Source organism: Micromys minutus (assembly GCF_963924665.1).
Source record: "Micromys minutus genome assembly, chromosome: 24".
NCBI classification, from domain to species: Eukaryota; Metazoa; Chordata; class Mammalia; order Rodentia; family Muridae; genus Micromys; species Micromys minutus.
In genome coordinates this window covers 46,481,755-46,506,039 of record NC_137959.1, presented here as the reverse complement: position 1 = coordinate 46,506,039, position 24,285 = coordinate 46,481,755, and the positions used below count along the sequence as shown (strand labels likewise).

The 24,285-nt window shown below is 48.5% G+C and overlaps 1 protein-coding gene across 6 annotated transcripts in view; it reads left to right on the top strand.

Annotated features, from left to right (window-relative positions):
• TTC13 (tetratricopeptide repeat domain 13) overlaps positions 1–24,285 on the top strand; it is a 50,930-nt gene that overhangs the window by 17,165 nt on the left and 9,480 nt on the right. For 2 of the 6 annotated variants that reach the window (XM_080936720.1, XM_080936719.1), the window contains exons 5-15: positions 5,296–5,361; positions 6,897–6,989; positions 9,054–9,170; positions 9,805–9,915; positions 14,524–14,606; positions 15,999–16,140; positions 16,259–16,433; positions 18,988–19,144; positions 21,893–22,023; positions 22,362–22,494; positions 23,409–23,501. In XM_080936720.1, the coding sequence (XP_080792846.1) occupies positions 5,296–5,361; positions 6,897–6,989; positions 9,054–9,170; positions 9,805–9,915; positions 14,524–14,606; positions 15,999–16,140; positions 16,259–16,433; positions 18,988–19,144; positions 21,893–22,023; positions 22,362–22,494; positions 23,409–23,501 (1,301 nt within the window). The remainder of the gene's footprint in view (positions 1–5,295; positions 5,362–6,896; positions 6,990–9,053; positions 9,171–9,804; positions 9,916–14,523; positions 14,607–15,998; positions 16,141–16,258; positions 16,434–18,987; positions 19,145–21,892; positions 22,024–22,361; positions 22,495–23,408; positions 23,502–24,285) is intronic. The other 4 variants (XM_080936722.1, XM_080936721.1, XM_080936724.1 and 1 more) reach the window with 2 other exon arrangements.

Here is a 24,285-nt window from a genome sequence, read left to right as displayed (position 1 = left end):
TTTGAGCTGGGCTGACCGAGCATCATTGTACCGGCATCCCTTCCCTGTGTGGCTGTGTGTTGCAGTGGCATTCTTGGATGCTGAGCCTTGGCCCACTTCCTATGCCACCTTGGCCCTGGCAGGGCTGGCGGGGCAGGCATCTGTGATGGACTGTAATTCTCAGCCCAGCTTTGCGTCTTACCTTTCATCCACAGAACTGAAGACACCCTGTGGTGTCTGTGTCATCTGTGTCATGTTACAAACGGTGGCCCATGCTGCATCCCTCATGTGTGTCTCTGTGCTCTGTGAACACGGTGACTTTCAGGTCTAGAAGCCAGCCTCCTGGTAGAAGAAAGAGTCACCTTTACTTTTAAGAAGATTATTTCATTGTATGTGTTATGTGAAGACTTCCTTGTACGTACAATACGTACCTGGTGCCCAAGGAGGCCAGAAGAGGGTCGTAGATAGTTGTGACCCACCTCATGTGGGTGCTAGGAACCAGAGCTAGGTTCTCTGTAAAGTGGCTCCTCATGTGTGAAATTGAGTCATTCCATCTGTCACTATAGCATGAGAGGAACACGTGGACTGCCTTGTCTGAGCGGTTGTTCCCTTTGGCCGTGGCCAGACCCCAAGATGCTGCAGCTGCAGAAACTAAGGGATGTGGGGGACTGTGCTTAGCTGTTCCTGAGCTCACTTAAAATGCTGACGAGCCTGTTGAAGAACAGGACTAAGCTGGTCGTATGTGCTCAGCACTTTCAGACACTGGTGCTTCATCTCAACTCATTTTTACAGATAATGTGTCTTTTGTTGTTTTTTATTTAACTTATCTTTTAAACTTATTTGTTGTTTTTGAGAAAAGTTACTACATTACATAAATAAAAGCTTCATCTTGTTAACATTTAAATCTAAGGATAGATAATGTAAGTTGTACCTATTTTTAAAAATAGTAAGATCTGTACTTCAGGAGTTGCAACACTAGACACCAACCACAACAGTACAATTATCATCCATCCTTCTGTGTTGCTACAAAATATCAGTTATCATCCATCCTTCTGTGTTGCTACAGAGTATTTTCTAAAAGGCCGACTTAGTGGACCAGGGATGCTCACAGGGATGGGGCAGTGTGGAGGAGAGAATTAAGCCAGGGGTTGGGGTGGTGAAGAGGGCTGAATGGGGTTGCATGTGGGCAGACCTGCCATCCCAGAGCCCAGCTGAAGGTGACTGAAGTTATTGGTGTGCCTGTATTTCAATTTCTTCTCCTTCTCCTTTTTTTTCCTTCTTATTTTAATTAGCACTTAAATACTGCAACTTTCACCAACTTCTGAACAGCGGTTTTTGTTTTTTAAGGTTTTAAGTATTTTATTGATAAAATGCTTCTGTCATGGTAGCTGGAGGCTCCCAGGAGCCATTTCCTGAGAGGCATCGGGGCAGAGTGCTGTCTGTTACTTTACCCTCAGCTGGCCCCATTTTCTCTCACCCACACTCCACACTAGCTAGCACAGTCTCAGCAGAGCAAGCCTCAGCCTGATGTCTCTCATGTTCTCTGAAGTGTCCAGTACACGCCCTGTATTTATTTATTGATAAATAAATCTGACCTGTAGTAAGACTTGCTGTGTACTAGGTTCTGTGCATGTGTGAGAAGACATGCTTTGAAGACCCTGGATTCCCCTGGGTGGAAAGTGATGAGACACTGAAGCCGGGTTCCCTTGACCCTTCTGTCTGTTGGCCTGCTTGGTTTTTGAGGCGGATTCTCACTGTGTAGTCCTGGTTGGCTGTGGAAGCCGCGGCCACCTCAGTACCAGGATTGCAGGCTGGAGCGCCGTGCCCAGCTAAAATATGTTAGACTTACAACTTAGCATTTATAGGTTATGTGGTACTGTCACTGTGCAAAGAATGTTTAAAGAGTCATCGCCATGTGACTTTCAGGCTGTCTAGAGTTCTGAAGCCACGGGAAGAGCCCCAGGGACGGGCGCTGTCCCTCACGGCGCTGTCCCTCACGGCGGTCTCAGGCTCACCACTTGTCTTCTGTATATCCCCATCCCATCCCCCATGAAGCAAATCTCCAGCTTGGACAAATCCTCCAGCCTCAGTTCTGGGGCTACAGACAGAAACTGCCATGCTAGGTTCCGCTTCTGCTTGGCTTCACTTTTTTATTTCCGTCTCTAGGTGTTTAGTTAGTTTGGTGTTTTTTGCAACAGGGTTTCAAGTATTTCAAGCTGCCCTTGAGTTTGCTTTGTAGCTGAGATTGGCCTTGAACTCCTGATCCTTCTCCCTCCACCTCCAAGTGCCCCACCACCCCTGACTTCCAAAAGGGTATCTTGCTCAGCATCTACATCTTTCTTCTGAATCCCATCTTTGTCACATGGACCACATCCAGTCACCCAGCTCCAAATGCTCTTCCAGTTCAGTTCATGAGTTCGCACTCCACACACCTGCTCCCTGTTCACACCTTCATCAGCTCTGCTACCGCTGAGGTCCGGGTCCCTCTGCCTGGTGCTCTGTTCTAGCCACACGCAAGCTTTCTCCTTTGCCAGGGAAGTGTGGGGTTGTTTTCTGGCTTATTTTGCTATTAGTTTCTGTTGCACTCCAGAACAATGCAATCAGTTCCTTACCTCTCTCCCTCCCTCCACAGCCAAGCCCTGAACCGAAGCTACTGTCCTGCCTCTCAGCCTGCCCTCTGTCTGGGTGATGATCTGGGCTCTTCCCTGTAGCCCACCACCTCCACTGTTCCGGCTGTACTTTTCTGTCTTGCTCCTGTGTATGAGATCCTTCTTTGGCTGTGCTCCAGGAAGGCAGGAATCCTGTGTTGGCTTTGCTTGTTCTTCCTGACATGCAGCAGGAGTGCTGTGGCTATGCATTGTCTCCAGGCATGAAACCTGATTCACCAACAACAGGCTCCAAGTTAACGGAGTAGCCGGAAGAGAAGTCACGCTTCATTACAGGGTTCTAGACAGTCAGGAAAGGTCTTGGGATGAAAGACCTCCTTGGGGACAGGACTGAGGTGTCTTGGCCAGCTGGGTGCTGGGAAATGACTGAGAAGTAGTTCTGGTTTTCTGAGCATGAAGTGGGAGTGTGGAAGTGAGGGTAGAGCTAAGCATTAGTTTCTGTGGGCTCCACAGCATGTCCTCGCTGCTGCAGCTCTCAGTGACTGAGCACATGCAGACAGCAAGAGTGTCTGAATGCACTGATTCTTCCCTGGTCCCCACATGAGATGTGCACACGTATGTCTGCATGTGCATACATGTGTTACATACTGTGGTGGCAGTGTGAAATATAATATCGAGAACACCCAGACATCTGGGCACAGAGAAGAATCCAGAAGACAGGAAGACAGCTATAGAACCCTGGTGAACACAGAAGAGCCAGATGGACTAGGTTTCTTCAGGAGGAGGCATGGTGATCATTGTGGTGGGGGAGGGAGGGAGAGATATTTTTGGAGTAATTGTTTATTTGCACCAGTTTCTGATTCAGTTTGTGGTCACCTACAGTAAACTGTTCATTGCAGAAGAGCTGTCTTTTTGGTACATTTGAGCCACACTGAATCTGAGCCTCAGCCTGTTGTCCACTGAGATGTTGTCTTAGGTCCTGTGAGAGCTCAGTGGACAGTGTCCTAGAGGACACTCTCCAGGCCAAACTTGTGTTCTGTTCTCGGTGTTGCTCTGGACGGAAATCTCTACTGAAGCAGGCAGGCAGTTTTTCTTCTGGTCCTCTGCCTTTCTCCTGCTCCTGCACCATGACAGTTCCCTTTCACACCTGTGTGCACTCAGCAGCATCTGCTCTGCCTTCCTGTTTGAGCGTGGGGTTCATTTTTCACAGGAAAGGCGTGGTTCTTGGTTTCCTGCAGTATGTCTTGCTTACAGTGTGTTTTTTGTTTGTGGATGACTGCATACGCTTGTTTTCCATAATCAAAAGAAACACATGCTCTCAGGAACATGGGGTCGTATACAGCCTTCACTTCTGTCAGAAGCATCTCTGCTTCTGTAGTTTCTCCTGTGCACACAATGCCTGTAGTCACCTGCTAGGGACATCGATTGCTCTAAGATGTCATTACAACCTGCACTCCCCTGTGACCCTGTGACTTGGCCTTCTTCCTCCTTAGCAGTTACACAGACAACCTCCATGCCCGGTACACAGTGATTACAGACAACAGGCTAAGGATTTTGTGGGAGCCAGGAGGGACCCAAGCAGGTTTCTGCCATGGGAAATCACCAGAGTGTGGCCTGTTCTTGTTGCCTCTCTCTCTTCAGATCTTTTGGGTTGCCATTGTTTTGGGGTAGGACCTATAAAGCCCAAGTTAGCCTCAAACTCACTATTCTCCTGCCTGTCCTCTCCACTGCTCGGATCACAGACCCGACTTTGTTGTCTCTCTAGCGGTCCCAGGAGAAAGCAGCAGTACAGTCATTGGGGTTGAGTTTCTGTGACTTTTTGCATAGTGTCCCAGATGGCTGTCTGGGCCCCTGGACCACAGATCATCATCCTGTATAAGCAGCTCTAAGAATTGAGTACATGGTGCCTTCCCCTTCATCTGTCTGCGTTTACCAGCACGGGTGTGGACGTGCTCTCTGTTAGTAGTGTGGGCAGACATAGTTCTCGAGTCAGAAGCTGAGCAGCATATTCCCCTGACGGGCCCAGCCCAGGATGGTTCTGTGCAGCTCTTCAAGTTGGACCAGGACCTTGTAGCAAAGCATCCAGACAGGAGATGACTGGGGCAGAGGCTCAGCTTAAGCAGGTAATCCTTCCAGCCACCCAGAGGAGAGGTCACATCCCTAGCATGGCGGCGGGTCCTCTGTGGAGAGACTGCAGGCAGTAGTGGAAGAATGGGAGACTGGGCTACTGAGTCAGATATCTTATTCCATGACTCCTCGGCACATTCTGGAGAGCATTGCTGCCTTCCCTGTGGCTGAGGGGACTCTGCCTAATCAGGTTAAGTCATGGGTTTATGCAGGGCACCATGGATTGATATGAGGATATCACTTGCTCACACCTCCCTGATTCCTGAGCTCCCGGGTCCCCTGTGAGAAGTGGTTGCTGCTGCACCAGTTACAGAGAGGCCGAGGAGGTCATGTGTGCAGTGAGATAGTTCGGCAGTGCTAGGTCCCTCCCTCCTTCCTTCCAGTGCAGTTAAGTCCTCAGCACGTCTCCTCAGTGAGTGTTGGTGGTAACAGGCTTCAGATCTGGGCCCTCAGCATCACCTAGGGTCACAGCAGTGTAAAGATACAGAGCTGTCTCTTGAAGTATTAATTAGCTTTAAGCAGAAACTGACTCTTGTTTTGTTTGTTTCTAGTTTTTGACCTGTTTCTGTTTTGGTCTGACTAGGAGGAGCCTGATCTGGTTAGTGCAATTTATGGCCGAGGGATAGCCTATGGAAAGAAGGGACTACATGTGAGTATGTGTGTACTAGTTCCGCTTGCCACCGCACCCACATGGCTTGCTGCACCCAAGCCTTGTCTGACCTGCTTCTCATTCAGTCAGCTCTGCCAGGACAGACGAGAAGGAAGGGCGGTTGGTCACCCCAGGTGCCATGGCTAGATCTGTGTTCCCAGGACATTTCCAACCATGCTGAGACAAGGGCTGGTTGTCACAGTGGGACCTACAGCCTGGTTTTCTTTTACAGTTGCAACAGATTGGATGAAAGAACATTTTTTAACTATGTGACATTTATTATCATTGATTGATTGATTGATTGATTGATTGAAACGGGGTTTCCATGTATCCCTGGCTGTCCTGGAACTTGATATATAGACCAGGCTGGCCTCAAAATTACAGAGATCTGCCTGCCTCTGCCTCCCGAGTGCTGGGATCAAAGGCTGTTACTTTGATCTATTTATTTTTTAAAGATTTATTTATTATACTTATATGAGTACACTGTAGCTGTCTTCAGACACACCAGAAGAGGGCATAGATCCCATTACAGATGGTTGTGAGTCACCATGTGGCTGCTGGGAATTGAACTCAGGACCTGTGGAAGAGCGGCCAGTGCTCTTAACCACTGAGCCACCTCGCCAGCCCGGCTTCTATTTTTATTTGCTACATTTTAGGTGTTTTGCAGATAGGGAAAAGTCTTTGTAGCCATAGCTAGGTAGTTCCCTTTCTTCCCCTGAGAAAGGTGGGAGAGGCAAGGGTGAGTCCTGTTCATGAGGATGCCGGAAGAGCGCTTGCCTAAGACCGCTCAGTGAGTTGGGGGTACCCATAAGATCAGCACATGTAGAGTGTTGTACACAAACCCTTCTGTGATTCTCAATTAACAACAGTCGCATGAGCTAGAACTCAGAGGCACAACTATCATTTTTGTAATATTTACTTTGAAATCATTAAGTCTTTAATATTGAATTAAATATTTTAATTAAAATTTATTAAAGTATAAAAATTCTACTAAGCTGGTACTGGCTTGGAGAAAATTGATATAATAGTTATAATTGTACCCTTCTGAGACACAAGGGACCCAGATGAACTCAGCCTTGGTGACCATGGTTTTGAGGGTACAAGACCATTACAGTCATAGGTCGCCTCAGATTACTGGTGCTTACTGTCCCCGTCTGTCTAAATTTTACAGCTCAACATGAAATTTGTTTTTGTTTTTAGTGGAGACTTAAATGTGCATTTTAAAGCATAAAATCAGCCTGTGCATGCTGAAGAGAACTTGGCAGACCGGTCAGATGATCTAGGTTATGTTTGCATATTATCTGCTCTCTGTGAACTGGTGCTAAGCATCCAGGTTCAGTTTGCCACCCTGGAGGGTGGGGAGACCTGGGTATAACTCCCTGAGCAGACCTGGCAGAACATGGGTACAGACCCCAAGTTTGTGTTCATCTCCAAGCAGCAGCTTCTCTGGCAACCACACTGCTAGTGTCTCAGAAGATCTTGCCTCTGTCCAAGCAGCAGTTTGTCTCATACTAAGCTAACAATACCTTTTCAAGGACATTAAGAATGCTGAGCTTGCTTTGTTTGAACTGAGCCGAGTAATTGCCTTGGAACCTGACCGTCCAGAGGTATTTGAGCAGCGAGCTGAAGTGAGTGTGGTTTTCTTTCTCCCTCTCTTATTGAATTAGCTGAAATCCAGAAGCTAATACTGTATTATTACCATTATAACTTTGAATGCTCCTTTATGCTGACTTCCGTTCCCGAGGCCTGTGAGCATGGTAGCAGTTACCAGACAGCCATGGAATGAGTGGTGTCCCTGGTGTGAAGGTGTGGTTCTGTTGTCTGCTTCTTCTGTGGATGCTCACTAAAGGGACACCGTACACCGTAGTGCAGAGATAAGTGACACAGTTTAACAGTAAAGTAACTAGCGGGTTGAAGAACCTGAAATACGTAGCTCTTGGAAGTAGTGGTCCCACTGGTGTGGAAGGGAGGAGAGAGGGAACAAATGAACGGCATGTGCTCATGTGCAGTTCCTGGGTGGTGCACCTGCCTCCGTAGACACCTCGAGCAGGTAGGTTTGCTGCAGATCTCCAGGTGGAGACAGGAATGGGGAGCGACTGTAGCATCTGCCTACTCAGAAGCTGGGTGGGGTGAGTCTTGAGAGTACCAGGACTCCCTCTGGATTTAATCCGTGTTCTCACAGTAGTGTTGGGCTGTTGGGGTCACATGTGCTCAAGTGGTCGGTATGAATACAGTCGGTTGTTGGATACAGGTTAACTTCTCCCCTCCCCCCCAGGAGATATAGCAAGTACAGGAACATAGTGCTCAGTTGCTCCAAGACTATATCTAGAGGTCTTGTCCTTAGGTTGTAGCATTTGAAATCTTGGTCTCTAAAAATTTTATGCTGTATTGGGGACTTGGTTTTAATCTGATCTCTCCGTGATTTGTCCCTCGCCTGTCCATTTTGGGTCTTGCCCTTGGGCTGGATACTGTCCCCACAGGCAGAGGCTCTGGAATAGTGGCGGGTATGGCCACTGTGTCCCACCAGCTCTGGGTGGGCTTGCTGATCTTTCAGGACTCTGGGGATGCCTGAAATGATTCTGATAAACTAGGAATTCAGCTAAGACTTGTAAGGTTTAAATATTTGCACATCCAAGACAAAGCTAATTGCTTATCTAAAATGAGATTGGTGATTAGAAAAATAGTTCTCTATTATCTAAATGATATGTAGCAATATTTATGACAGTTACAGCCAGCAATCACTGCATCGTGATCACTACAGCTAAATTGCAGCCTCCCTTTGTCTGCCTTAGAGTTCATTTGAAGGACGCTCTGCATTTCAGGAAAGCGTATTGATTACCCATCACTATGGACAGGATGTGATATTTTTACTGAGGAGTCAGTGAGCGTAGGGGTGCTCTTCATTCCACATGGTCGCCCCACCCCATCCTGGGACAACCATGTGTCTGTCTCTTTCTGCTAATGTTTGGGGTGGCCCCATCTGAGGCTGTGCTGAACTCTTCCAGAGCAGGTGACCCATTAGTAATGCAGGGTGAACACGCCCTCCCCTAGAGCACACTGGACAGAAACCACTGGAAGGTTGGCAGCTTGGGGTCAGGTGCTCGGACACAGGGACCCGCTGGGGTTTTCCTCTGCCTCGGTGACTTCCTCCTGGGTGCTGGGCTCTCATCAGGGTTGTCATACTGCCTGGACCACAGTGACTCAGTGATGACCCTAGGGGGCTTCTCAAACAGGCAGACAGCTTCCCTGCTGAGTGTGGTTGATGGGCTTGGGGCTGACAAGGCCCCAAGGAATCCCTTCAGCTCTCACTCCCACAGGGAGAAGAGCGAGAGCCCGTAAAGGGCTGTAACTGCCAGGGACTAGTCTGTCTGTCCCCGTGGTTGAATGTGCGTGTGCCAGTGTTTTATTTTAAAGGTGAATGCAGCATAAGCAAAGAGTTCTTATTTCAAGAATCTGGTGTGCCTAGGGTAGGGTCAGTAGCATCCCCGCTCCCCCCCACCCCCCCCCACCCCCCGCTAAGCAGATAGTGGCTCTTCTGAGCATCTGCCTGTGCGTGCATGAGGCCATTGTTCGCAGCCTGCTACAGGGAACTTGTGAGTAGTGTGCAGTTCAGTGGAGTGGGAAAGTTAAAGTGCTGACAGTGTAGGGCTGGTCCTGGGAATTTTTCCTGATTGCGTGTTTTGGATTTCTAGATTCTGTCCCCTCTGGGACGAATTAATGAAGCCGTAAATGATCTCACTAAAGCTATTCAGCTTCAGCCTTCAGCACGGCTGTACCGACACCGGGGGACCTTGTACTTCATATCTGAGGTGATTGCCCCATAGAGATTGGTCCACACCTCCTTACTAGGTTCAGTTTATGCCGTTGGCAGAAATTAAATGCAATAGAGAATAGTAAGAGCCAGCGTGGCTCCAGGCTTGGCTGTCAGCAGCATTAAATTCTAGACTGGCATGAAAAGGGTTCAGTCTGGTTTGTAGCTTCTACTTAGAGGTGCAACTTGAATTCATCTGGTTCTCAGTCTGAACCTGTCAGGCCTCCAGACCCTCTGTTTAGGAGGCCTGAATCCAGCAACAGTCTGACAGCGGTTCCTACACCAGCGGTGTCTGCGAGCTTGCAGAATAGTGCAGGTACAGAGCAGAGCCTCACTTAAGGCACAGTTAGGCTGCACCACAGCCCATCCATTTCAGAGGTGTCCAGTGTGGAAAAGATGGTCTGGTTGGTTCTGGAAAGGTGAGATGAAGGCTAACATTGAGCCTCTCTGAACAGCAGTTAGCGGTTAGCAGGGTGAGAAGCATTGCTTTGGCTGGACCCCTTCGTCGTGTGTTTCTTTCAAGGCCAAGAAGGGCACAGGACCCACTGAGGTTTTTCCCTCTGTCCATCCACAGCAGAGAACATTCCAGATTCTAACACACACACTCTTATCTCTCCTCCTCCTTTCCATAGGACTACGCGACAGCCCACGAGGACTTTCAGCAGTCCTTGGAGCTGAACAGAAACCAGCCCACAGCCATGCTGTACAAAGGCCTAACTTTCTTTCACAGAGGACTTCTGAAGGTGAAGCTGCGCTGCCTGCGCCTGCGCTGCTGTGCCTGCTTCGCTTGTGGGGAGGGGGGTTTAGAGGAATTGATCCATGCATCTCAAAATGATGTTGTTGGCTTCTTAGCAGTGTGTGTGTGTGTGTGTGTGTGTGTGTGTGTGTGTGTGTGGCTTTCTCCTGGACACTCCAATCCATATCCTTGTGTCTCTGTGGGGACCCTGCTGTTCTGCAGGCTGTGCTAATAGCCTGGGACCACAGAGTTGCTACCTCCCCTGCCCGAGCCACAGTGTCAACAAGGCCTCAGGTACTGCTGGTACCCTAGTCCAGGGTAATTCAAGTCACAAGACGAAAGGCAGGCTGGCCTGAGAGTTATGCATAGCCAGGTTCTTGTTGGAGACCACACTGTGTGATAAAGCTGTCCTGTGCCTTGAACTAGTGTTGAAGACTGAATGTTAGCAGCCCAAGATGGGAGTGTCTTAAGAAGAAGGAGCACCTCAGCTCACAAACGGTTCTGCCACACACACTGTCCTGTCGCACATGCTCTGTCCACTAGCCGCTCATCTTTTCATCTGACCATGCACCGCTCTGAAACGCTCGGAGTTTGTTACCAGCTGCTGTGACGGTACAGGACTCACACTGTGCTGTGCCCACCCACTCGGCACCTCCCTTCCATTCTGTATCTTTTCTCACTGCCTCCAGAGGTGGAAAGGTTTGGGCCACCATGCTGGCTGCACAGAAGCAGCCTTGAGGCCCATGGGAAAGACCATCCAGTCCACAGTATGAGTACTTAAAGGAAAGCATATACCAGCAAATGCCGGCTCTGTGAGATAGAGCTGGGCATAGGCACGTAGGCACAGGGGCAGTCTTCTGAAACAGGCTCAAAGAGTGAGACTTGGTTGGCTTCATCCAGATCTCCACGACAGGACCCTCAGTAAGTGGGTCTTCCCAAGTCACCGGGTCCCTACTGCATGCTGAGTCAGCATCCATGGGACAGTGGGCCAAGTGGAGGAAGCTGTGATGTTTTATCTGTCCAAGCAGGTCACAGGATTGCATTTAATCCCTCTTGTCCCATCCATCCGTATTCTCGTGAGGTATAGACACAGGTTGTGTGAATTATGGACCAAAAGAATGACCCTTGGTACCTGCAGACACACAGCATGAGACTCAGCAGTGGGCTTGAGCTCACATTATACCATAGAGTGGATCTGTTCAGGCCAATGATGGTCTAGAAGTTAATTAAGTGTGCGACTTTTTATTTTATAAGTACCTTTCATAGAAAGATACTAAACATCTTACAACCTTTTGTTTATGTAATTTGTCAAAGAAAGGGTTTGACTGGCTCAAGCCAGTCTTCAATCTGTAACTCTCCTGCCTCCACTTTCTCATATGCTGATTTCACATGAGCGCCACCATACCTGGCCAGGCCCGTCACACAGCTGTACCGTGTGGTGTGTCTCGCCCTTGGTGTATGACAGCACTCATTCAGTCCATGTCTTAAGAACGTCTTAAGCCCTTCACCTTGACCTGTTGGGAGCAGCCAAAAAACGATGGCCACCCAGTGACCATGAGGACGGTGATGATGGAGTGGAAATGGTGGCATCAACCAAGCAGTTTATGTATTTAGAGGTTGCCTCGCGTGAGCTAGTCCCTTGTTCCCAATGGCTTAAAATCTTGATTCTGCTGTGTCCCTCTTTGGCAGAGTGAGGTAGAGAGCTGAGCAGAGCTTAGGCAGGAACCTGAAACCAAAGACTTAAAAGCTGAAGAGAATCAGACTGAAGAACTGTGGCGTCCACGCATGCTGTAAGTGGAGTGGGCAGCAGAGGCCTGCTGGGCATCTCCCCGGATGTCCACAGACACTGCAGGCTTAACATGCCCCAGTCCCCCTCCCTGCTGCCTCCTGTCCTTCCTGCGGTGGCCATTACACTTGTCTCTCCCAGACGCTGGCCCAGAAGCTCCCTGCCCTGCCTTCCTCGCCCACTGCCACCAGATCCCGTCTCTGCCTTCAGAAATGTCTCTGAATCTGACTGTCTCTCTCCTCGGGGACGCTCACCCTGACCTTTCATCATCTCTTGCCCAGATGCCCACTGATCCATCCCGGGGCTTGCCTCCCTCACTGCTGCTCTGCCACAGTTACCGTCCTTTCCCCAAAGCCCTGGGAGGCCTGGGCAGGCAGCAGCTGTGTCTGTCTCTCCACTCACCTTTGTGCACTCCTGCATTCATTTCCCAGCCTTCCTGGCTCTGAGCTGTGCACAGTCCACTACTGTGCTGCCCCTACGCCGCTGCTGTCCCTAGACCACGTAGTTCTCCCCTCCCTCCCTTCCTGTTCCTCACTCCCATCTCTGCCTTAGCTTACAACATTTATGCAAACAAACCATTACATAATCAGCTTCCTATTCTAACTAGACTGAGAGTTCTTAGAGGACAGAGATAATGATTTGCTCATCTTGTACCTGTCCCTCAATAACTCACACTGGCTCTAGTACACAGTAGGCGCTCAATATGTGTTTGTTGACTTAAAGTATTATAAAAGCTCTAAAATACTCCAACTAGGCCACTTGAGTAGCCACGTTCAGTGTCGTAAGAGCTCTCCAGCTGTTCTTCTCCCCCACCATTGCTTTAAAGGAGACTGAAGCTAGCCCTTTTGGCCACACCACCCCTCCATCTACAGGGAGCCTAGATGCAGAGGCAGGTAGCTTTTTGAACTCTTGCAAGTCATCAAATATTTATCGAGTGCCTACCATGTGCAAGGCATGTGGCGGCAGTGACTCCCACAGTTGACACCCAGTTGGACAGATGTAGCGGTGTCTCAAGTCAGGTCTTTTTCTTTAAGTTGTAGTGGCTGCTTACTGCCATTTGTCCTCGCTTGGGGAAGTGTGATGTATTTATACTTTTTACTATAGTAACAGTGATATCATGCAGAAATGTAGGTACAGTGGGTCCATGTGTGCAGGTGTAGTGGGTTCATGTGTGCAGGTGTAGTGGGTCCATGTGTGCAGGTGCAGTGGGTCCATGTGTGCAGGTGCATTGGGTCCATGTGTGCAGGTGTAGTGGGTTCATGTGTGCAGGTGTAGTGGGTCCATGTGTACAGGTGTAGTGGATTCATGTGTGCAGGTTCAGTGGGTCCATGTGTGCAGGTGCAGTGGGTCCATGTGTGCAGGTGCAGTGGGTCCATGTGTGCAGGTGTAGTGGGTTCATGTATGCAGGTGTAGTGGGTCCATGTGTACAGGTGCAGTGGGTCCATGTGTGCAGGTGTAGTGGGTTCATGTGTGCAGGTGTAGTGGGTCCATGTGTACAGGTGTAGTGGATTCATGTGTGCAGGTTCAGTGGGTCCATGTGTGCAGGTGCAGTGGGTCCATGTGTGCAGGTGCAGTGGGTCCATGTGTGCAGGTACAGTGGGTCCATGTGTACAGGTGCAGTGGATCCATGTGTGCAGGTGCAGTGGGTCCATGTGTGCAGGTGCAGTGGGTCCATGTGTGCAGGTGTAGTGGGTCCATGTGTGCAGGTGCAGTGGGTCCATGTGTGCAGGTGCAGTGGGTCCATGTGTGCAGGTGCAGTGGATCCATGTGTACAGATGTAGTGGGTCCATGTGTACAGATGTAGTGGGTCCATGTGTACAGATGTAGTGGGTCCATGTGTACAGATGTAGTGGGTCCATGTGTACAGATGTAGTGGGTCCATGTGTACAGGTGCAGTGGATCCATGTGTACAGATGTAGTGGGTCCATGTGTACAAGTGCAGTGGATCCATGTGTACAGATGCAGTGGGTCCATGTGTACAGGTGCAGTGGGTCCATGTGTGCAGGTGCAGTGGGTCCATATGTACAGGTGCAGTGGGTCCTTGTGTACAGATGTAGTGGGTCCATGTGTGCAGGTGCAGTGGATCCATGTGTACAGGTGCAGTGGGTCCATGTGTACAGATGTAGTGGGTCCATGTGTACAGGTGTAGGGGGTCCATGTGTACAGGTGCAGTGGGTCCATGTGTACAGGTGTAGGGGGTCCATATGTACAGGTGCAGTGGGTCCATGTGTACAGGTGTAGGGGGTCCATGTGTACAGGTGCAGTGGGTCCATGTGTACAGGTGCAGTGGATCCATGTGTGCAGGTGCAGTGGGTCCATGTGTGCAGGTACAGTGGGTCCGCAGGTGCAGCTGCACTGTCTAGCCATAAACAGTGGTCCCCTCCAGAGGCACTTCTCACATAAGGATTTGAATGTTCTTAGCGTGCCCAAGATTTCTCTCAGGCCCGAAGCACAAGGCCCCAGCCACGTGTCACTGCTGTACTGGGCCAGCTGTGCCCAGTGCTCCAGCCTTGTGTAGATTGTTTTTTTGCGCTGTTAGATCCAAGGAATCTCTATCAATTTATATCAGTCTACCTATCTTGTTGATTCAGTTTAAGTGCAGCAAGCTATCATTTTGAATAATCTCACAGAGCTGTTGAGTTTCCTTGGTTCATTAGACTGTTCCGAATTGAAGAAACAGTGTTCTTACATTGGAAAGGGCAGCTGAGCTGTCTTACAGACACACATTTGTTTACTGTTAGGGTCAGAGAAGGTGTAGCACATCTGTAACCCTTTAGTAATGCAGGCAGAGTTAGGCGAATAGGCTCACTTTCTGCATACCTTCCACAGGAAGCCATTGAGGCCTTCAAAGAAGCTCTGAAACAGAAAGTTGACTTTATCGATGCATATAAAAGTCTGGGACAGGCCTACAGGTAAGTGACAGTGGGCTAAGACTGGGGATCATCTCAGAAAAGATGTCCATTTTGGGTTTTGAAGGCATTGTTACCCTTGCTGGCATCTCCTCTGGGATGTTAGGGAGCCTTGTGTCAGGACCCCTGGTCTGTGTCACCATAGAGGAGCCCTGTCAGTGTGCACAGCTCCCAGAGGGCGTTGGTCCCTACAGGTTGGTGTTGTGCCTGGCACTCGGTGTGGGTGTGACAACCTTACCGTCTGCCAGGCTGTATGGTGCTGAGTTTCCATCTTGGGAGTCAGCCCAAATCCGAAAGCTCTGGCTAGACCCTCATCTCTTGGTTCTGAGGTTTGCTCCACTATTAGAAAAGTTTAGCTCTAAGAAGCAGCCTCACTCTGATCAGAAAGGCAGGTGACATGGTTGTCAGTGGGAACCCCTCAGACGTGCGCTCTTCAGGGTACCAGGTAGGCTCTCTGGGCTTCTGGCCTGTGAAGGAGCTGTTGTGGCTGCGTGGGGGAAGGCTGTTAGAGAACTCTTGAAGTCCCAACCTCACGTGGACAGCTTGCCTGTGTGATGAGACAGTGTGGGAAGGCTCTCGCACTAGCTGAGGGGAGAAATGCTGGGGCTTATCTGGGACTTAATTAAGGAGTGGTATTTATTTATTCTCCTGTCTGCAGAATTGTTAGGAATATGTTGAAAGTAGGTTGGAAACAACCATATAAAATGATTATATAGATGGAAGTACGCATTGTGTTTTTTAAAAATATTCATAGTAAGTTGGTATATGGACTGTTTCTATCCTTTGGGAAAAGCTTAATATGTAAAAAAAAACAAAAAGAAAGAAAGAAAGAAAGAAAGAAAGAAAGAAAGAAAGAAAGAAAAGGAAAAGAAAAAAAGAAATTGGTTGGTAGCAATCCTTTCGCTTCTGGAAGAAGTTAATGGTTAATGTCTGAAGTATACTAGTTTTGTTTTGTTTTTTCCTTCAAAACTTCCAAATTACGTGATGCTTTACTAGAGTTCACCGAAGTGACTTCAGAGACCAAAGGGATACAGTTTTAATTCTACGGGTCTGACATTTTCTGTGATGTGTGATTATGATCCTCATACTTTTCCCTAGAATGGGAAGAGTATGTTTACCCAGTACCATTGTCAGGGTTGGTACTTGTTATGAACTAGGGAGGGGTTTGAATACTCATTGGTTCTGGAAATCAGTTCAGTTTATTTTTCCTAGAGAAATCAAAGCACGTGAGCACCCTGTGATGTGTTAGATCACTAAGTAGTGTGAAGACTGTGGCTGTGGGTGAGGCGTTCGGTACAGGAGACACGCTCTCCCTCACGCCTCACGAGCTAGCACTGCAGTGCTGCTGTGGCTGACCGGCTTGCCCATTTCTCACCATGGTTGTTCAATCCTTAGAGAACTGGGCAATTTTGAAGCAGCCACTGAGAGCTTCCAGAAGGCACTGCTGCTCAACCAGAACCATGTGCAGACCCTGCAGCTCCGGGGGATGATGCTCTACCACCACGGCAGCCTGCAGGAGGCCCTGAAGAACTTCAAGGTGAGCCTCAGTGGAACTACCTACCTACCTAACGAACCTGGAAGGAAGGCTTCTGGGTAGAAGGAACAGCGGTCCTGACCCATGTGACACTAACTCAGCCTTTTGTCCTAAACCATAGCGCTGTCTGCAACTGGAGCCGTACAATGAAGTGTGCCAGTACATGAAGGGGCTCAGCCATGTGGCCATGGGGCAGTTTTATGAAGGAATTAAAGCACAAACAAAAGTTATGCTGAATGACCCTCTTCCTGGCCAGAAGGCCAGCCCAGAGTACCTGAGGGTGAAGTATCTCCGAGGTAAGCAGATGGTGGGGTGGGGGCGGGCAGCTGTCCCTAGGGGCTGCTGGAGGTTTCAGAACCAGGAGCCTTGGTGTCTTCTGAGACAGGCTTGATGTTCTTTCTACCTTATCTGCAGGTCTTGTAAACTCAGAGAAGCTTGGTCTGAGTAGAATTCATTTCTAGTTGGATGGATTCACTGTGGGGTATCTTTGGCCTCTTGTTTCACTGAAAGACAGGACAGGAAAGGGCCTTGTGTGGAGGTCTCATTGTCTAGAGTTAGTGCTGGTGTCTCTGGCCCCTCATCCTGTTGTCATGTCCTCCTGTACCAGAAGTACCAAGTCTGCTAAGAAAGGAAGTGATTCTTGAGTTAGTCACAAACTCGCTTTATCTCCATATACATCTTCGAGTGTTCACATCTGTGTAGCTTCCAAAGCACTCCCCATCTTCCTATGTCTACACTCAGGCACACACTTCTTCATATGTATACACGCATATCTTCCTACACACACATCATCTTATGTACACACTCTTCATATGTACACACACACACATTTATACACACACATCTTCCTATATATACACACACCTTGTGCACACACACATCTTCCTTTGTACACATACAGTCTCTTCTTCATAGGAATACACACATCTCCCTATGCATACACACATCTTATGTATACATATATGTCTTCCTACATACACACACACACACACACACACACACACACCTTCCTATGTACACACACATCTTATGTACACACACCCACATGTTCACACACTCTTTCCTATGTGTACATACATCTTTCTATATACATACCATAGCTCCCTATACATAGACACATTTTCTATGCACACATAACACAAACAATTCCTATTTACATGAACACACATCTTCCTATTTATACAGAGACGCACAATTCTTGTTTACATGCACATATCTTTATGTGTACGTACAAACCTTCATAAGTACACACACATCTATGCACACAGACACCTTCTTGTGCACATCAGTCAGAACAGTACTGTGCATACTTGCCTACAGGCTGATGTCATTGAGACATTTTTTCATTAAGATTCCCTCTTCCTCACAAAAGAACAGACATAATATGCAGTCACTGATAATTGGATACTAGCCCCAGAAAGCTCTGAATACCCCAGAAACAACTCACAGATCATATGAAGCTCAAAAAAGAAAGGTCAAAAAGTAGAAACCTCAGTCTGTCATAGAAAAACAACAACAACAACAGGTGTATAACACCCTTTCAGAGTGGGGTACACCTAGACCTTAAGTCATTAATAACTCAAGAGCTAAGAAGATAGCCTTGTGGCAATTTTTGGTATTTAAAAATCATTATGTTTAATCTTTACACACCAAGAAAACTTTGACTATTTCAATGTTAGGTTTTGGTTTACATGTACTTTATGCTTATGTAACTAGTAAGATGTCAATGCACACTATCAAATCAAGTACTGACAAAAATATATTCATATAATTTTATGCCAAAATGCTTTTAAAAATCTGTAAATGTATTTCTCTCTTTTTTAAAAAAATAAAGTTGTAAGGAAAAAAAAAGATTCCCTCTTCCAAGATACGTGTAAGTTTACGTCACACAGACAAAGCCAGTGCATACACGTGTGTGTCCTCCAGGATACACACATCTGTGTCCTCCCCACTGATTTGGGAACGTGTTTGTTGTCTGCGTAGCCACATATTTTGCCTTTGTTCTCATTAACCTTTGAGAGTGTTATTGGGAAACAGAGAAAGTAAAGTAAGCCACGCACACACCTTTAAGTTAGGAATGGCCATATTAAAAGATAAAAGCATGCAACGTGCAGTTCAGTTAATAAAGACACTTGCCACCAAGTCTGTCCATCTCCGGGACACACACACACATACACACACACCATTTCTTAAGTAGTGAAAATCTTTTTAAAAATGTTTGACTCCATGATGTTTTGCTCTAGCTCTTCAACCCCTGGGGTGCATTTTGCGATCACGGGACATCTCACATCTCATGTGAACGCTCGTCTTTTATTAGCCAGTCTGGATCAGCATTTGGACTTCATCGACTTTATAGCTGGAAATAGACTTATATTCACATGTTATACCACACACACTGAAGTTACTAATACTGAACCAAGTACTGATTCCTGAGGGCCATCTTCATCTTCCAGACAGCTTGTCCCTTACTGTCGTTGGACTGGGAACGAATGACAACAGCCTGAGGGGCAAGCCCGCCTGCCAGTCAGGCCTCGGTGAGCTTGCACTCCGTTTGCTCTGTCTGAGCTGACTCATCCCAGGCTCAGTCTGATGCTTCCCTTGGGTTTCAGGCTCTGAACAGAAAGGCGGGCTCTTTGTCTTTATTCACGGAAAGGTTGGTGTGTCATCAAAGCAGACCCTAGCTGGGTGCTGTACACCTGACTCTTGTCACCAGCATGCTGCAGTCCTGAAGCTGTCTTTCAGAATGCTTGCAGTTACGGGCAGTGTGGTTCAAAGGATCCACGTGGTGGCCCATTCTAGCAAGGGCTCTTTAGCAGTGTCTGGGTTTGGCAGCTCCTTTCCTGTCCACAGAGTATTCTCGATATCTGCACGCACACCTCGATACCCCTCTGACGGAATACAACATAGACACGGATCTACCGGGCAGCTTCAAGGACCACTGGGCCAAGAACTTGCCTTTCCTCATAGACGGCTATGAGGAGCAGCCTGGCCTGCAGCCTCACATCAGGTAGGTGCTGTGCAGTGTGGGCAGCGTGGCCATCCACAACCTAACTGGAGGCTCAGTTGCTTTTCCATGTGTTTGGTGGGATTGGGCCTCCGTATGCATTCATTTCAGGGTAGCTTAAACTCATTTCAGGTAGCCTCAGCCTCCTGAGTGCTGGTATTTCTTGATCAATAAATAACTTCTTGCCCATGTTCTGATTGCAGTCTGCATGCTGGGCAGCCTTTATGCTTCATATACATGGAGGCTGATGGGCAGCCATTCATAAGCACTATTTTTGTTTGTTTGCCACTTGTAAAACGAATTGTTTAGTGGTGTGCAAGTCTAGCCAGGTATGGTTGTACAGTTACAAGCCCAGCACTAGGAGGAGTTGGAGGCAAGATGATCAGGAGTTCAGAGCCTGCCAAGGAACATAGGTAAAAATCACACCGTTGGGCAGCTATTGCTATGGTGGGCAGAAGCATCTGTGCTTAAGGGCAGTCAGGCTATAAAACAGATCCCGGCAGAGATTAACTCCCAGAAGCACAGCAGCTCCTTAAAACTGAGAGGTTGCTACAGCCTTGCATTTCTGTCCTGAAATGAAAGAGAAGGTGAGCTCTCATGAGAGAGAAGCACCCAGAGAGTGTGCCCACCAGCCCCAGCAGTGGGAGAAAGGGGACCTTAGGGGTTAACATGACTCCATGTTGGAAGCATTCTCAGACCTCCACAGATGTAGCTGCAACCCCTTGATAGGAAAGCTACACCCATTTGGCCTCCATAGTCCCACAAACTCAGACCATGGGAATGAACCCCAAACCTCAAGATTCCAATTCCACACAGCACACGCACATGCCGTCGAAGGAGCAACTGGAAATTGGGCTTTAAGACGTCCCCAGAGTTCCTGACAGACAGTAACTGAGCGCTTAAAGAGGCTCTGACTGTGTCGACAGCTCGGACACGCACTGCCTGACACGGCACGCTGTAGGGTAGAGACGCGCGGCACCACTGAAGTGGAAACTTACAATAGGCCAAGCAGCGGCGAGATGTGGCTGCCCACAGACAGCACAGAGGGAAGTGGCAGGGACTCACAAAGCAGGACTTGGAGGACGTGAGAGGGAGGAGACGCTGTGCCCCAGAGGAGCAGCTCACCCGTAAGGAGAGCGCATAGGCAGCCCAGGTGAAACAGCTGCTGCCAAGAATTGTCCAAAGCTAATTAATCAGATCCGTCCACAGTGCGTTTCTTTCTTTCCTTTTTATAAGATTTATTTTATGTATGTGAGTACACTGTAGCTGTCTTCAGACACACCAGAAGACACACATCAGATCTCATCACAGATGGTTGTGAGCCACCATGTGGTTGCTGGGACTTGAACTCAAGACCTCTGGAAGAGCAGTCAGTGCTCTTAACTACTGAGCCATCATCTCTCCAGCCCCAAAGTTGCATTTCTTAATTTAATATTATCATTTTATGTGTATGGGTATTTGGGCTACATCTTAGTTTGCTTTAGTATTGCTGTGATGAAATACCATGACCAAAAACAACTTTTGGAGGAAAGGGTTTAACTGGCTTACACTTCCACATCACTGCTTATCACTGAAAGAATTCAAGGCAGGAACTTGGAGGCAGGAGCTGATGCAGAGGCCATGGAGGGATGTTACTTACTGGCTTGCTTCCCATGGTTTGCTCAGCCTGCTTTCTTACAGAACCCAGGTCTACCAGCCCAGGGATGGCCCTACTCATAATGGGTGGGATCCTCTCCCATCAATCATCAAATAAGAAAATATCCTATAGGCTTAACTACAGTGTGATCTTATGGAGGTTTCCTTCACAATTGAAGTTTCCACCTCTCAGATGGTTTCAGCTTGTGTCAAGTTGACATAAAAGTATCCAGCACAGGAGGGGGGGGGGGAGAAAAGAAAAAGAACCAGACTGAAGTCATTCAGATCTCTGATAACTGCAATAAATGCCAGCAGATTTGGTATCTGTTAAGAGACATAGTCAAGCACTGGGCACCATGTGTCTGGAGAAGTTTATAGAACAAATGCTAATGAGGGCCTTGGACCCCTACATATGCTATATAATGGTGCACTGGCTTGCATGTGGTAGCAAACCGGAGGCGCACAGAGCTCACAAAGAAATTGCTTCTTTTAATTGTGTGATGGGATGCAAAGCTAGTGCCTAGTCCTGTGTGTGTCTTGGTTGAGCTCCAGTGGTGCTGGTGTGCTTCCCTGCAGGTGTACTGCCCTGCAGGTATGCTGCCCTGTAAGTGTGCTGCCCTACAGGTGTGCTTCCCTGCAGGTGTGCTGCCCTACTGGTGTGCTTCCCTGCAGGTGTGCTGCCCTGTAAGTGTTCTGCCCTGCAGGTGTGCTGCCCTACAGGTGTGCTTCCCTGCAGGTGTGCTGCCCTACAGGTGTGCTACCCTACGGGTGTGCTTTCCTGCAGGTGTGCTACCCTACAGATGTGCTGCCCTACAGGTGTGCTTCCCTGCAGGTGTGCTGCCCTACAGGTGTGCTTCCCTGCAGGTGTGCTACCCTACGGGTGTGCTTTCCTGCAGGTGTGCTGCCCTGCAGGTGTGCTGCCCTACAGGTGTGCTTCCCTGCAGGTGTGCTACCCTACGGGTGTGCTTTCCTGCAGGTGTGCTGCCCTGCAGGTGTGCTGCCCTACAGGTGTGCTGCCCTGCAGGTGTGCTACCCTACAGATATGCTGCCCTGCAGGTGTGCTGCCCTGCAGATGTACTACACAAGTCCTTATTTCGTTCCTGGTGTTTCCTGTAGGGATGTGTTACATCAGAATTTCGAGGGCTACAAGCCTGAAGTCCAGGAGCTGATCTGTGCAGCTGACCGCCTAGGTTCGCTGATGCAGTATGAAACACCTGGGTTCCTGCCCAACAAGAGGATACACAGAGGTATTCTGGAAACTTGAAATGGAGTCGGTATAGCTCAGGAACAGGGCCAGAGCAGGGATGTATAGGATAGTTCAGTCAGTGAGTTCTTCCAGCTCTGATGCTTTCCTGTCAGCCTCCTCCTTCCAACAGGGAGGAGGGACTCGAGGCTCGGCTCTGCCTGCTTCAGTAGGAAACAGTGTTGGGTGGCAGTGGCTCGCCTCAATGTGAATTGCATCATCGAGAGCTTGGTCCCACCAACTACTTCCTGTTCTTACATAGTCATCCAGGCTTGGAAGGAAAGGTGAGGACTGGCCTGTTGGAGGGTCTGACGAGCTCTGTCTTGGTTTGTCCTCCCTCAGCCATGGGCCTGGCAGCTCTGGAAGTCATGCAGGCTGTACATCGTACCTGGACTAACTCAAAGGTTCGCATGAGTGGGAAGACAAGGCTGATGCAGTGGAGGGACATGTTCGACATCGCCGTGAAGTGGAGAAGGTAACCCCTGGGCCCGTGCAACAGTGGGCAGGTACTCCTCAGCGAGAGGTTTCAGTCCTGTCTGCTTAAAACTTAAGTTCTGTAAGTTAAGATACTGAGTTATTTCCCCCTAAAGTTCACCGTGAGTCTCTGTTGCCTTTATTCTTCAGAAGACACTCAACTCTTCCTCAGGAAGTATAAGTGACGTTGCCAGGTTCCTTAGCCCCTGTGTGAGCACCATATTTTAGATGAGGGCTTGGATGTTTCCTTCCTTTTGGATTTTTTCTTGATTCATTTGTTTGTTTGTTTTGTTTTTTCAAGAGGGTTTGTGTAACTCTGGCTGTTTTGGAATTCACTATATAGACCAGGCTAGCCTCAGATTCAGAGACCTGCCTACCTCTGCCTCCCAAGTGCTGTGATTAAAGGTGTGTGCACCACCATCACCTGGCTCAAAGTATCCTTCCTTACCTGTAGCCCGTCCCCTAAGGTGCAGACCACCTCTAGATTTCTCTAATATGCATGCACCTGCCCAGTGTATTCATTACTGTTCCCATTGCTGTGACAAAAAGCAATTTAAGAGGAAACAGATGGATGCTAGTGTTCAGCTCACTCCTCATTACTCAGTGTGGGCCCTCAGCCCACGGATCGGTGCCAGTTACATGTAGGATGGGCCTTCCCCCACCAGTCAGCCCTCTCTGGAATCACCATTATGGATGTGTTTCCTCGGTTGATTCGAACTTCCTCCAGGTTGACAGTTTAAATGAGCTGTTACAGCTCACCAACCTTTGCTGGCCTCTCACCTAGCATGGTCAGACTGTGCACTGGGATTCAGAAGTCAGCCAGTCAGGCTCCTCCCTCACCTTTGCAGAGACCCACCCTTGGTTTATCCTGGAAGCTGGGGGTAAGGCTGTACCCCTCATGAGCTCTGTTTATAGGATCGCTGACCCAGACCAGCCGGTGCTGTGGCTGGATCAGATGCCAGCGCCAAGTCTCAGCAGAGGTTTCAACAACCACATCAACTTAATCAGGTGGGAGACTTTGCTGTGTTCCTGTTTGTGTAGGAGGGCAGCAGAATTCAGGGCCCTGGTGGCCATGATGGGGAGTACACCCAAGCTGTGTACCCACAAGTGTCTTTCTTGCTGGTTCATCTGCTGAAGGGTGGGCTCTCGGATGATGTACTGGGATGTCAGTTTTCAGGAAGTCCTCACACAGCAGAAGAAGTGATCAGATGGAGAATTCCAAGTTCACCATAGTGTGCTTGGGATCCCTGTCTCCACTAAAGGCAGGTCAGTGAGGTTGCTCCCTGGTGGGAACGAGGCAGTATGGGAGCTTCTGTATTACCCTGAGCCACCCTAACAACAGGCATAAACACATCCTGAAGAGCCCACTTCAGGGATGCTCAGAGTATCTGCCTGCTGTTTAGTGAACATGACTTTGGATAAATTTGGCAGATGTGGTACTGTATCGTATCTAAAATATTTGTAGCTCCAGAAACCTAGATCAAAAAAATGTTGCTCCATCTAACATGTGACATTTAAATTTAGGTTTTAGTACGAAAGTCCTTCTTAGACTTACCTTTTTAATTTCTAGAAATCGTGTTTATTTTCCCTTTGTAATTGGTTCCTTTCAATTCCTCATGGAGTGATTAGGGACACTTTTGCCTAGATTTGATCACGTGCTGTAACTGAGGCCACTGTGCACCAGCTCATGTTCTTGCTGAATGGTACTTAAGCCATAGGCCCATGTCAGGACTGATGGAGGGCAGGAAAGGAAGGGGCACCTGGGTATCCAGAGGCCATACCTGAACTGTCT